This window comes from Macrobrachium nipponense, chromosome 3, assembly GCF_015104395.2.
Source record: "Macrobrachium nipponense isolate FS-2020 chromosome 3, ASM1510439v2, whole genome shotgun sequence".
In the NCBI taxonomy this organism is placed as follows: Eukaryota; Metazoa; Arthropoda; class Malacostraca; order Decapoda; family Palaemonidae; genus Macrobrachium; species Macrobrachium nipponense.
In genome coordinates, this window is record NC_087202.1 from 20891505 (window position 1) to 20905836 (window position 14332).

The 14332-nt window shown below is 35.6% G+C and overlaps 1 protein-coding gene across 3 annotated transcripts in view; it reads left to right on the top strand.

The window, feature by feature from the left end:
- LOC135221652 (puratrophin-1-like) overlaps positions 1 to 11588 on the top strand; it is a 543050-nt gene extending 531462 nt beyond the window's left edge. For all 3 annotated transcript variants that reach the window (XM_064259346.1, XM_064259345.1, XM_064259344.1), the window contains 11 exons: positions 964 to 1562; positions 1737 to 1883; positions 2612 to 2687; positions 2852 to 3025; positions 3661 to 3846; positions 4834 to 4959; positions 6009 to 6155; positions 6778 to 7108; positions 7795 to 8037; positions 8170 to 8444; positions 10283 to 11588. In XM_064259346.1, the coding sequence (XP_064115416.1) occupies positions 964 to 1562; positions 1737 to 1883; positions 2612 to 2687; positions 2852 to 3025; positions 3661 to 3846; positions 4834 to 4959; positions 6009 to 6155; positions 6778 to 7108; positions 7795 to 8037; positions 8170 to 8444; positions 10283 to 10288 (2310 nt within the window). In that variant the 3' untranslated portion in view covers positions 10289 to 11588. The remainder of the gene's footprint in view (positions 1 to 963; positions 1563 to 1736; positions 1884 to 2611; positions 2688 to 2851; positions 3026 to 3660; positions 3847 to 4833; positions 4960 to 6008; positions 6156 to 6777; positions 7109 to 7794; positions 8038 to 8169; positions 8445 to 10282) is intronic.
- Positions 11589 to 14332: the final 2744 nt, after the last annotated feature.

The window sequence follows — 14332 nt, forward strand, 5'->3', positions numbered from 1 at the left end:
TTAGTTTTACATATTTTGGTATTTTTAATCGTTGAATTATATTGATACTATTGTCATATTATTTTGGCATTATGTATAGAACGTCTTAATATTTTTTGTATGAATTATGTACTATGTATATGTTTTGGTGTGTGCTGTTAACTTGAGAAGTTTTGACTTTTGATTTTATTTTTTTCACGCAAACTATACTTTTACGTTATATTTCAGTACCTGTGTTTCATAGTTCTTTGGAGGGACCCTAGCCTTGTTCTCTTTAAACGGACTCTTTTGCGGTGTGTGTATGTGTGTGTGTGTGTATACAAACTCACATCCACTCATTTGAATTATTAATGTAGCAGCAGCCTTTGTTTTTTGGTCTTTTGTTTTTTTCTTTTTTTCTCCTTTGGGGACCACTTATTGCTTTGGGAAATGGGCAATTGTTATATTATATATGTGTGTGTGTGTGTGTGTGAGTGAGGTTGATAACTTTTAAGATTGTCTTATAAAGGTGAAAGATGAATCTTGGCGAAAATAATGAGAAATAATAATTAAAAGTTTGTTTAAATTCAATTAAATTTATCCCTTATTGGAGTTGAAATATAACAGGAAATGCGAATCGTAATCAGTGTGGATATCATCGACTCGTAAAATCATTGAGCAAGGGTAGTGTGCTCTGCATAGTAATTGTCAGTTGATTTATACAGGATCTTTGTCTGTTATTCCGGAGTAAATCTAGATAACCTTCTATGTATCTGGTGATATATATCAGGTGTATCTCCCTTCACCTTGTGTTATACGTTTGTTGTAATGGTTTGGAGCTATTTCAGTCACCATATGGTTCCCTAGTAATGAATTCGAAGTAAATGGGATTTAATTTAGCTTAAGAGCATAAGTTTTAGTGCTACGGATGTCAATAAATTTGCTACTTTCCTTTATGAATCCCTATGTAAGGCAGTTTTCCTTCACCGTATTATTTTTTTTCAGATGGCTCAGGTTCGATGTCAAGAAACAAACGAGCTTCTCCGTAGTCGACAGGCGGTACTTCAGAAAGCCAAACGCCAAATGGAATTCGACTGCCAGAGCTTTGTCGATTTAGGTGAGGTTCTGGGAGGCGGGGAGGAGATGTCACCATTGGCCTGGCTGGCATGTTCCCCTCTGAATGCCTCCGGCCGACGAAGATCCGTCTCCTCTGTAAGTTCAAGACCCAGGGAGTCTCTATCCAGATGCCCTTCACTCGACACGGACGACGATTCAGTATTCCTAGATCCTCCACCGCCTCCACCACCCTCTAAGATCCCTCTGGAAGGTCGCACAAGTTTGGGTGGAATCAAGGAAGTTCGCGAGAGTGCTGAAGACCTCCAGCAGTCAGCGTCATCGCCCAACAACACCATGCAGAAGCATCCTTCGTCCACACCATCGGGCACAGCAACTTCCTCCTCAGGTTCCAGCGGGACGAGTGGGACGAGTTCGTGCTCCTCGAGTGATAGCTCCGGTCCCATCAGCATCAATAACAAGTTCATGAAGAGGAGCAGCACTTGGCAGTATGGCATTGTGCCCAAGGAACATTCAGATGAAAACTCAGGGTAAGATGAGGCGACCATATTCCTTTTGATACATTCTGGATTTAAGTACTGTACTCTTGAAGCACGCTGTGCATACATTTAAAATATTTTTTCTGTACCTTTAATTCTTTTTTTATATCATTAGTAACTACATACAGATAAATGAAAGCTAACAATTCTCAATTTTGTCACTAGCCTTGATGATGGCGTTCCCCTGTCACCAACCAGTGCTAAGAGCATTCCATCGTTTTCGGTGAATTCTCATCTACTGATACGTGGTTCGCAACTCAATCTCTCATTTAACACGGACGAATTATCGCAGGAAGAAGTAAAAAAGAGCAAGTAAGTCAGAGCAGTATGTTACTTTTTTTTTTCAATTATTTTGACTGTATATGGATCGTATTGATTCTAATACGTGGGTATTGTTCATCTGAAATCATGTCATTTTGAAATTGAGCGTGGTTGTGCTGCTTATTTATTTTGTGTCCACATTTATAGCCTTAATTTTCCTTTACTATTTTGAGCTATATTGAAAAGCCCAGATAAAGAATTCTATCAACTGTTTTGCTGCCAAATTAACGATATTCCTTTTGTTCGGTGTTTTTTGTACTGTACCTGTCTTCAACTTCAGCTCTTAAGTTTTATGTGTCAAAATGAAACGAACCACACCCAAGGTTGAACAATGCAGAGGACTGAACAATATTTACATGAAATATGTAAATTTATTGCTATGTTTTTACCTATTACATTGTAACCTGAAACAGTCTTTAATTTTATTTGCTCTAACTGAGTCATGTTTTCCTAAGCTAATATTTTATATTCTAATTTCGTATATTCCACTTATTGACTGAATAATTGTGGCTTAATGCGCAAGTCATATTTCTTCCCCTTCCTGATTAGACATTTTAAGAATACAAATGCATCCATTTCCGTTGATCATGTGTTTCTTTAAGTAACTTTCGTATCATAATATTCCATGTTTGAAAACTTTCCCTTTATACCAAGAACTCTTCACTGCAGGCATTCGTATCTGCGAACAAAATTAATGTACTCTGTTTTTAAATTTGCAGGACATTGCTCATGATAATGAGAGAACTTATCCAGACAGAGAGGGACTATGTCAGTTCTCTGGAATACATAATAGAGGTATGTTAACAGGAGTGTTTTGGTAATGTACTGTAATGATTTGTGATGCTTGGGTATGTTTTGGCCATGCAATTTATTCCTAATACTTCTTCTAACTGTCACGTAGTAACTCTATTCCCCTTCAACCCCTTCAGTTTTTTTATTGTTTAGTAACTTTATTTCAGAACTACATCCCTGAGCTGATGAGGGAAGACATTCCTCAGGCACTTAGAGGCCAAAGAAACGTCATCTTTGGAAACATAGAAAAGATCTACGAATTCCATTCCGGATATTTTCTTCGCGCTCTCGAGGCCTGTGAAATGCGCCCTTTCACTGTTGGCTCCATTTTTCTAAGATATGTGAGTATTGTCTTTATGTTATGTGTATAGTACTTTCCAAGAGCTAGTGTTAATTTCTATAACTAGGAAGTTCAATCCACATATGAATGTTGCAAATATGAGTTTACTGCCTCTAGTGAAAGCTGAAAGACAGATTGTGTAATTGCAGTTAGCTTTCGTAGATCCATCTTTCCTCCTTGTTTCATTCGGCTTTTTTCCCTCAATCACCCATGATGCAATTTTTTCCTGTGCCATTTTCACCAGTTTTCTCCTTTCCCAACTTGCCAATTACAGATACAGCTGCCGTCCATCATGTCCATATCACGTTGTTTTTGAGTCTCGCATTTCAGTAAATCTGATCTTTCAGTATCAACCAGTTTGATTCTAAGTTCTCTATTGTCTATTAACTAACTCGTATTCAGGATTGGCCAATTTATTCAGTATGTATCTTCCAATAATCTTTACATAATTCTGCTTTATTTGTTATTTTTTGGCCAATCTATTATTTTTCTGATTACATGAACCTTACCTTTATTCTCTGTTGTGATTGCAAAGTTTAGTATACAAGATATTTTTGCAAGAACCGAACAGATTTTGTTGTGCTTCATCGTTTTGGTCCAGCAATAGTTATGTAATCATGTCTCCTTCCATTACAGGAAAGTCAGTTCTATCTATATGCTCTTTATAACAAGAACAAACCAAAATCCGATGCTCTCATGTCGGAGTATGGGTCTGCCTTCTTCCGAGGAATGCAGCTGGAACTTGAGGATCGTATGGATTTAGCATCCTACTTGCTGAAGCCAGTTCAACGAATGGGAAAATATGCTCTTATTTTGAAACAGGTTAGTTCAGAAAAGTTTTAGGTTCGTGTAAATTAACCTAATTTTTCTATATTCTGTTAACAAGACAATGTAACACAGCAATATAACTGAAATTAGGAATCAAATTACAAAAGATTTCATGTGATTTCTCTTGCTCTGAATTGTAATTTTTATGGACTGTATATAATTTTCTCATTTTTTCTGATACATGAACTGAAAAGTTTAGTATTCCCTCTTGATAAATCCTTTATCAGTTTATGGAAGGTTCTCAAATTTCTCAACTTAATGTACAGTCATTTTTACCGTGTAATCATAAACAAAATACAATAAACCTGAAGAATGCCATGTATAATATTTTGTAACAGTTGAATTCCATTCTTCTGCAATAAAGTTACTTACTCAAGACATCAGTGTCTCAGGCGACAAGGTACTCTAACGATGGCAAGTCCTTGAGATGTCTTCTGTGATTTGTTGTTATAGTCATACTCTAAGGTGCATGTGCCCTTTTCCGTCACTAAATTCCCAGTACCAATTAATCATTTTTAAGGACAACTACACCACCTACTTTTCCTGAGAAACTCGAAACATATCATTACATTTTTTGTAGAGTAACTTCACATTCATTAAATTAAATTAATATTTTTATACAGTATGTATTGTGGTTACACACATTGAGTGCCTATCTTAAGGCACATTTAGGTATTATACAATATATAATACAGTAGGTAGATTGTTTATTTTAGTGTAATCTGTTATTTTCTACTAGCCAGAAAATTCCTTGCTCAACATTTTTTGGGAATACTAGTGCATATGGCAGTGCTGGTAATTTTCATTTCTGTAAAGTGATTTTTTATTACATAATTTTTGCAAGTCTATTCGTTGATTCCACCTTATACTGTACAACATTGGTTTAAAAGGTTACTGGTAATTTTTTTGCTTCCAAGTTCAGTTATTATTGTGAATAAACACTTGTCAGTTTTGTACAACTGAATGTTCTCCCCTTTCCAGCTGTTGAAGGAATGTAGCCGTGGAGATGAAAATTACGACGATCTGATGGGAGCACAAGAAATGGTTCAGTTCCAACTACGACATGGCAATGACTTGCTCGCAATGGATTCCTTGAGGGACTGTGATGTATGTATAATTCTGTTTTTTAAAAAATTGAGTTAGTAAATATTTCTTTTTAGCATTAAATGCCTCTTTTTTTAATATATTTTGAGTTTAGAGGTAAAATTGTTCTTTCTAACATATATAGGTTTTGCAGTGGTCGTTTTGAGTCTTCTAGTATTTTTTTTAATTTAATGGCTATTTTAAGGATGAAGCAAGTTTTTTTTTATTTAGGAGTTCCCTCTGATATTATTTGGACTGATGTCAAATATTACCGAAAAAGTTTTGAAAAAAGTCGATTTTAAACGCAAATAAAAATAACATTAAATCTCTAATGTACTCAATTTTTTCTCCAGATATTGTTGACACACTATTAAACTATTAAATGAGACTTGCTTCAGCCCTTGTCTCTAATAGTTTTCAAGCAGTAGCCGTTTTTACGGACGTATACTAAAATAATTTTTTTTTTTCTATTGCCCATTTTGCCTTCAGTAGTTAGGAGCAGAATCTAGGTGTTAATAGTGTCTTTCAATAACATTTTCAATTAGTTGTATGCATTTTTGTAACAGCCCCTTAAATACTTTCCCACTGCGCTATCTGAGGGATGATGTGCTTTCTATAATCAAATTAAAAAATTCATTCTGGTAACAGTGTCAGATTCTAAAACTTGCATTCGCAGCTTGTGCCATTAGAAGATATACTGATTATTTCAGCAAGAAATGCTGTAATATAGCAATTACTTAAGATTTATTGAAATTCATGAAAAATTATTCAAAACATTTTCCACTTGAATACCTGCTTCAAGATAGCAGTGACCTAAATTCAGGTTGTTTTGTGACAAAATACAGTTTTCTAAATAGAGAGAAATTTTTTTATAAGTTTTAAGTCACTGTTATCTCTGTCATATACTGGGATGACTTAAGTATTATAAAGATTTTTAAAATCAGTCAGTTCTAGTTCAACGTCAACAAGCCACTTTTTTCTCACCAGCTGATTATTTTTATGTTATGGTAATATCAAGCAGCGGTTACTCCCACCTAGTTACAAGCTACAAGTAACATTGACCTTCTTTCTAGGTAAACCTCAAGGAACAAGGTCGACTACTGAGACAAGGGGAGTTCGTCGTGTGGGAAGGAAGTAGAGCAAAAAAATCTGTCAGGCATGTGTTCCTATTTGAAGACTTGATCCTCTTCAGTAAGAGCAGACGGGATCCTGAGAAGAAGGTAGTACATAGATGATTGCTAAGAAATTCGCAATGGCGTGATTGAACTGTTTATAATTAAAATCTACATTTATACAAATAAATTGTATTATTATTTGTAAAACAAAGACTTAGGAACACATGGACTGTATTTCGCCTTAGTGTTTAGATAAACACTGAGGAGGAACCCCGTTCATTTTTACAAGTAATACAGTTTATTTGTTTATATAATTGTTGCTCTTTATTATATAACATTTATGATTTTGTTATTTCTTAAATATTGACTTGTTTAATTCGTCACGATACAAATACTGTACATTACTCAGTATTTGTATATTCTGAAACAAAGACAGTCTTCAATATTAAAATTACTATTACACATTAACAAATGCATTTTGTGACTTTTTAACTGCCATATAAGTTTGATCGCTTGTAACCTGAAAGGGAAAAGTAGTATATAATAATTTTTGTGTGAACAGTTCCACTTAAAATTTGTAATAGCTGCCTTAGCTGGTATGCTCTTGACCATAAACAAGGATATTTCATATCTAAAGAATACTTTTTTGAGACATTCAGATATCCTTTAGTTGAAGTAGAATGCAGTCATCATCTTTTAGTAATATGAATTTGTTTATATTTTCCAGACCCTGGATATATTTCAGTATAAGCATAGTATGAAGATGACAGATATAGGTTTGACAGAACAAGTCGGAGACAGCTCTACTAAATTTGAAATATGGTTCAGAAAGAGAAAGCCTTCAGACACTTACCTCCTCCAAGCTCCCAATACAGAAGTCAAGGAATCTTGGACTGAAGAAATTTCCAAGTTGTTGTGGCGTCAAGCCCTGCGGAATAGAACAATGAGGTTACATGAGATGTCGTCAATGGGAATTGGTAACAAGCCTTGCTTGGATATAAGACCAAGTGAAGATCAGATCAGTGATAGGTCAATCAGCATTAACCAGTTGAATAAAGGTACTTCAGCTCATATTTTATGACGTTCTAATACGGGTATAGTAGACTGTACTGTAATACAGTAACACCTCACCTCACCTGATCTCAACTTAACAAACTTTAGTACTTATCATCTACATTATAAGCGTTGTTTTTTATTTTGGCTACCATTTTAGAAGTAGTGCATTTTTCAGTCTCTTAAATTGAATGTTAGTTTAGGTTAGGAATTATGTAGAATTGCTGTCAGTGGTAAAATATCTAGAAAACATTTAATTACAGGCCATCATGTAGAGTCTTGTTAATCATCAGAAAGCCAGAACCTTAATGTGTCTGTTAAGTTGAGGTGCTACTGTATGCAGACTGTACTGCAGAATGAACGACATTGTACAGTAACTTTTAGGGAAATTTTTTGTATTGTTATTCAGAAGTTTAATAATGCAAGTGACTAATCATATGGTTGTACTATAGTATATTTCTAGTACAAGTATGCATATTACAGTATAGTAATTTGCAATACAGAAGCATATTACAGTATTGCATACTGTACTGCAGCATTAAAGACATTGTACAGTAATTCTTAGGAACATTTTGACTACTATAATTCATAGGTTAAAAGGATGTCGAATCTAATCATAGAAATAGTTGAAGTAAGCTCTGTGTTATATGTAACTCTCCAAGTAGTCCTTACCTGTTGCATTCTATTACAGCACCACGTCTTCGCACTGGATCAATTTCGACAATCGGTGAAACTAACGGAGTAGGAAAACGACCCCATTCTATAATCTCTGTGAGTTCATCGTCAGCCTCATCATCAGCTTCCTCAGCCTCCTCGGTTCATTCCTCCGCCGTCTGTCCAACTTACGTGGGGACTCTGAATTTGGGGTTTGAACCTGGAGATTCCCCACGAGCTTTGCATCGTTCAGTTACCCGTACCAGTCAGTGCTCTGCAGGTATGTATTCAGTACATTAGAACATACTACTATGACTGATACTTTCGAATTGTATTCACTTCAGTGCATGATGATAATTTTGTTATCTATGTGTTTGGTTTTGAGTGCAATGATTTTCTATTTAATTTTCAGAGAGTGGAATCCTAGCAGACATGTACTCTGGTGGAGATGAAGATGCCCAGTCACATCGCAGAGTTGAGAGGTCTAATTCAACTGTAACAACAATTTCAGTGGATTCTGCCCTTTCACCAGTTTCTTCAACTTCGCCTATCTCGCCTACTTCCCTTACCTTACCTTCTTCTCTCACTACTATTTCAAATATAAAGCCTTCTGATGTCATTTATGAAGCCCCTTCAGCACAATCAGTGCCTAAAGAGTCTCCTGCCAAGACACTTCTTACAACAGAGGTTAGTTTCAGCTTGAGGAATGCCATTTTTAAGGCACTACGTATATGTTTTCTGTTCTGGGGAAACCTGGGTTAGAACAACTAAAAATATGCTTCTGTTATGGTTATGAAAAGAAAGAGAAAACTCTAAAGACACTTCTGAGGTGATAAATTGTGATTGGACATTATTTCATTTTTTTATTAACTTGAGGAGAGTGAAAAACTGATGAATATTAAAAGATTGGCTTAATTAAAGACCTCCAGCTGATTAGGTTCATGTCTCATCTGCAATCCCATTTTTCTTTTCCTCGCTTTGATCATTAGCTGACGTATGTAGGCGATTGCTCTCAGGTGACCTAGTCTTTTCAGCAGTTACTTCTTACTTGTCTATACTTTTTCAGATTTATTTTTTATATTTGTTATTTTTGAAGGGTTTTTGACAGTTCATTGGCCACATCAGTTTGTAGGAATTTTGGAATACAATCAAGGCGTAATTTGTTCCAGCAACAATTCTTTGGTGCCTCAAACACAGTCAGCTTTTGCAAGTCAGTCACAGTGTTTAGTCTCTTGACTTTAAATACTACTTCACTATCACATGGTTCAGTATGCTTTGGAGGTTAAAGGTTGTTTTACATAATGGGTAAACTTGAATGCCTGCTGATGAGTGTCTGATGGTAAAATAAAAGAAAAGTTGTTTGGAGAAGTGAAAACATCCTCGATCGTTTGGTTGGCACTTTTGATCTGAAATTGAACAAGAGCACACTACATTATTAGAAGGATCTATGTCACAGGTACTGATGAAACATTTATCAGTACCCATTAAGACCATATGAACGTTATTTGATAAGTTTTACAAAGTTCCAGTGTCCACATTAACAATTGCCCTCTTGGATTAAATGTAGTGATGATCTTCTATATGAATATTATTAAAGTAATCATTTACTGCTTGGGCACTAGAACTTTTTTCTTGTTGATCTTTCATGTTGTGGGAGATTGCAGTGTGACTGCAATAGAAATCCGATTTGGTCTGTCTCTGGACATGTTCATGTAAAAGTGCACTTTTCGTGGTGATAAACAACTCATTTATCCACAGCTTCAGCTTTTTTTCCCATTATTCCGTTTACCACATCATGATCCCCAGCTGTGATAGCAGAACCCATTCATCAGCTCATGAACTTCATCCTCTTTTCAGTGATGAATTTGCCAACCAATTCATCAGGGCTAAATCTAGGACCTACGTTTCACCTTGTTGAATACTTTTATTGAAGCCCACCGATTATTTTCTCATGCAGGGTCATCGTAGGGGGTTATTGACGTAGGGGCACTGTATGATGTACTGTTGTGTGTGGGTGTTTTATCGCCATTGTAACTATATTTTCCACTTATTCGTCAAACCTCTAGTTTGTCTCTGTCCAACTATTACATCTCAGTTGAGGCCAAATTCCTTGAGCCAACCAAAAAAGTCTAGAATTTACTTTGCAGTATGTTGGAACCAACTCCATAATAATGGTAGTTCTTTAATATTATTTCGAAGCATTTATTACAAAAAGCAAGTTTAATGTTTAACATATATTTACAGTGTTTATGAAAAGCAAAGCTTTATTGAAAAATAATTTTTTTTAAGTATAGTAAGTTGGTAGTACATGTACGTACTGTGCTTGTTTTTGTTTGTTATTCATATTTTAGGAAAAGAATTTAGATATACGTACATATTGTGTATATCATCAATTTTACTTGTCTAAATTTTTTTCGTAAGGTTTTTTTTCCCTACAAGTACTGTACTATTATCATTGTAAATTATCTTCTGTGACATTGGAAAGTTAAAGTGTGATATTAATTATTCCTTTAATTTTTTTTCAGGTTTAGTAAGGAGGAACAAAGGCCAAAAATTCAGAAGCAAAATTGAACAAAGTCGTTAGGGTTACTATGTATTTATTGATAGCTCATATGTACAAAGATTATATCTGTTATAATAATTATATTATATTAGCGATTATATTTTGTAAATATATTGGCAGTGAAGCATATATTTTTAGTCACCAACTTGTCATAGCAAGACCCACCAGCGCTTAAATTGCTAAGTCGGCTTTTATATATGTAGAGTAGTGATGCCAAATTTTCCCTTATTATCTTACCATAACTACAGTATTTTATTATGAGTTTACATATATATATACACAAGTCATATGGTACCTGCTTGTGATGCTCCTATATCATGAATTGGTCTGGTGATGTCCAGAATAACTTAACTCGACTGTCTTCCATATAGCACCATGTAGTGTGACGTAGATCTTTTGGACCGTTCTTCAGGAAACGTATAAATAGTATCAAGAGACATAACAATTCATTAGGTGAATTGCTGTTGTCGGATCCGTAGTGTTTATGGTGCTATGCTGTGTTACTAAGACTTTTTTCCCCCCTTTTCTGGCTTCGTATTATTTATATACAAAGTTAATTCTGCTTTGTATTAACACATTTACTGACATGTTATAGTTCAGTTCAATCTTCATCAGTTTTGAACAGTTTAGTTCCTATAAGTGTTAGGAATGTGTAAAGGCATTTTCTTTCGTTTTGTATCTACAGCAGTTGCTACATGTTTGCTGATACATGTTGCTGTACAATTTTTTAAATATCTTACAATTCTGAGCTTTAATTGCAATCTTCATCATCATTTTCAATGCAGTGATCAAGATCAGATGCTGGAATCTTGTAATAATAGTAGTTTTTGAGTCAGTATAAAAAAGAAATTAAGATATTTTCTAATGTATAATAGTTAGCTAACTTGGTTGTCCTGTTTTTCACTGCTGTTTCCAATTTTAGTGATTGACTGCATGACATCCCACACTGTACCTTGCATCTTGTAAATATATTTTATTTTGATATTTTGTGTAAAACTTATATACTATGATATCGACACTGATGAAATTTTTTCGTGTCAGTCATTGTATGCAACACAAACTTTGAGAGTACTTTTCTTGAATGTTTATGCAACAAAAACATTTTACTGTGCCACAGTTTCAGTTGATCCGTGTTTACATGTACTATATTTCTACTGTACCATAGTTTCCAACTTGTTTATATTTTTTCTACTTCTCCTTGTAAATAAAAATTGTTTTCTTTTATGATTATTCTTTTCCACTATCACTAAATAAAGTCTTATAATTATGGGAGTGTTTCATTTGAGTATGCTACCTTATACTTTCAACTTTTCCAAGTACGTATTGATTTGTTAAAATATATTATTTACTATTTTAAGAGGAAATTCCAAAACTGCTGTGAAGTGAACATTGTTCAGCTTATCATATAATTAACATTGGTATACTAAATCTATATAATTCATTTCCACTTGTTGATAGAACGTCAGGTAGCCATGTACACTATTACTATCTATAATTTATTTATTTTTGCTTCCAGAAATGAAACCTAAGTAGTCGTTAAAAAACAAATCAGTAGTAAAAACTTCAAAGAAGTCTTTAAACCAAAGGTGAAACTGCTGTTCAGCATAACGACTGCTGTCAAGCCGAGTTCTGAGGCAGTCACAGACAGGCAACCAACGCTGGACAGTGAAAAGGGAGTAGGTGTGATGTGACTGTGAGATAAAGATATCCAGAAAAAAATGGGACGAATTACAAGGATCTAAAGGTGGAAGTGGGAGAAACCCCCACAACTGCTCGAAGAATTGATGGTTGAAGAGTTTGAACATCAAGACTGAAGAAAGAAGGATTGGAGGGAGAGTAAGAGGCTTAAAATGTAAACGCAGCTAGGGGCTTTTGGTATTGCCGATGTTGCATCACATGAGATGCACTGATGGCACTAAACCGCGGCCACCCCCACCCCAAAGTGGAAGGAGTTCAGAACAGGTTGCATTGTGCTTTAGAATGTTTAAATCATCATTTTAAAAACATAGCAATAACTCAGTTCTATAGATTTGTACTTTCGAAAAGAAAGCACTCTTAAAAATATGCATGAATTTCCTAACCTAATTTCAACAACCATTACTACAAAGATGCAAATACCTAAGAGGTAAATCTGAATAAGTGCTCCGTCCGATTTTGAGTAAAACTGTGTTTATACATTGAAAGAAGATACTAAGTATGTTCTAAGGAAGAAGGAAATTGTTCTAAGGAAGAAGGAAATTAGTGGCGGAAAGTGCTGTTGGTTTAAAAAAAACAACTTGAATTTTTGTAGGACCCACAGAAAAAAAAAATCCTTTTATGTCATTGTCCCTGTCGTATCACCTATTTTACTCAGCTCCTGTTCGTTCGTTTGTGTGTTGCACAGTCTCACATTATCATGGGGAAACCACACATCACAAAAAAAACTCCACCCAACAAGTGACATCATTAGACAATATCCAATCGTAAATAAGCACGTTTCAGTTTTCTCTGACAGGGAAGCGAGTACAGTCATTTTAACCAATGACAAAGTATTTAGTGTTACCGAGTCCTGTTTTTAGGGGTAAATATACCTATTTTCCCCTAATTAAGTGTTACTTGAGCGGAGCCGGTACCATGAGTGAATTGCCAGGACCATCTTCACACTGATTTTGCTGCCGAGGAAAGTTTTCGATTAGCATGTGAAAACTGCCATATCAACTACAGAGATTTTACTCATTATTATTATGGGAATATTGAAAGATTGGTCACTTTTGCCCAAAATCACGGACTAATTGAAAATGAACAAATTTGCCCTACATGTTAATCACAGTGTTGTCTTGATTACAACAAAAAAAGCCTTTCGCTGTGATAAAAGTTATGTAGCCTCCAAGAAAAAGAGAAAGTGTAATTTTTATGTGTCAATATTCAAAAACACATGGTTTGAGAAACCTCGTCAGGATATTGAAACAAATTTAACAGTTTTTTTGTGTGTCCGACTGGTTCTCATAAGTTTGCTTGTTTTGAGCTTCACATCAGCGATCCGACCATCAATGATTGGTGCTCATTTTGTAGGGAGGTGATAGTGAACTGGGCATTCAGACGGTCTCACAAAATTGGAGGGGAAGGGAAAAAGAGTTTAAATTGATGAGTGAAAGTTTGGGAAAAGGAAATATAATGTGGGGAGAATTATAGAGGGTCAGTGGGTATTTGGGGGCATTTGTAGGGAATCTAGGGAGTGCTTTATGGTTCCCGTTGAACAACGAAATCAGAAGTGTTGCTTGGTGTCTTTAATTAAAGAGTATATTGAACCAGGAACAACAACAATTTCAGACTGCTGGAAAGCATGTGACTGTCTAATTAAGGAGGGCTACAAGCATCTACAAGTAAATCACAGTGTTAACTTTGTGGATCCTGTAACACTTCCCCATACAAACTACTGAGAGGCGGTGGAGTGACGTCAAAAATTTGGTGCCAAAATATGGGCGACGCAAGAAACATTTTGTGGGGTATTTAGCAGTGTCTTATTTTAAACCACTGATACAAGGCCCTTTACGAAGGCTACATGCTTTTGTCATAGCTGCTGATGTATTTTATCCTCTACTCTAAGGTAAGTTAGTCCTTGTACGTTTTGATTATCGTGTGAAATATGCTGTCAATTGAACCCTGAGGCTAGCGCGCCCAGCGAAACAATACCTCTTGCCTGAACAAACGAGCTTGCCAAGAATATTTAAATATGTGGATAAGGCGCGAAGGCGAAGCGCCATTCCGCTACGTTCTTACTGACAGCACACAACAAGAAAATCGGCGGTTGGCGGATATTCACTATCTCCCATACGTGCTTGCCAAGAATCATTAAAAAAAGCTGATTAGGCGCCTAGCGCCGTTCCGCCACCCGCTAGCCTCGGTTAGCCGCTCCTGTATATGTAGAAGGTCAATGTTTTGTATGCAGAGTTAAGGGTCAACCGTATATATGTACCCTCATGTGTGTCTACACCGGAATTGCGACATTTCAGGCCGTCCCCCCCGACCTCCC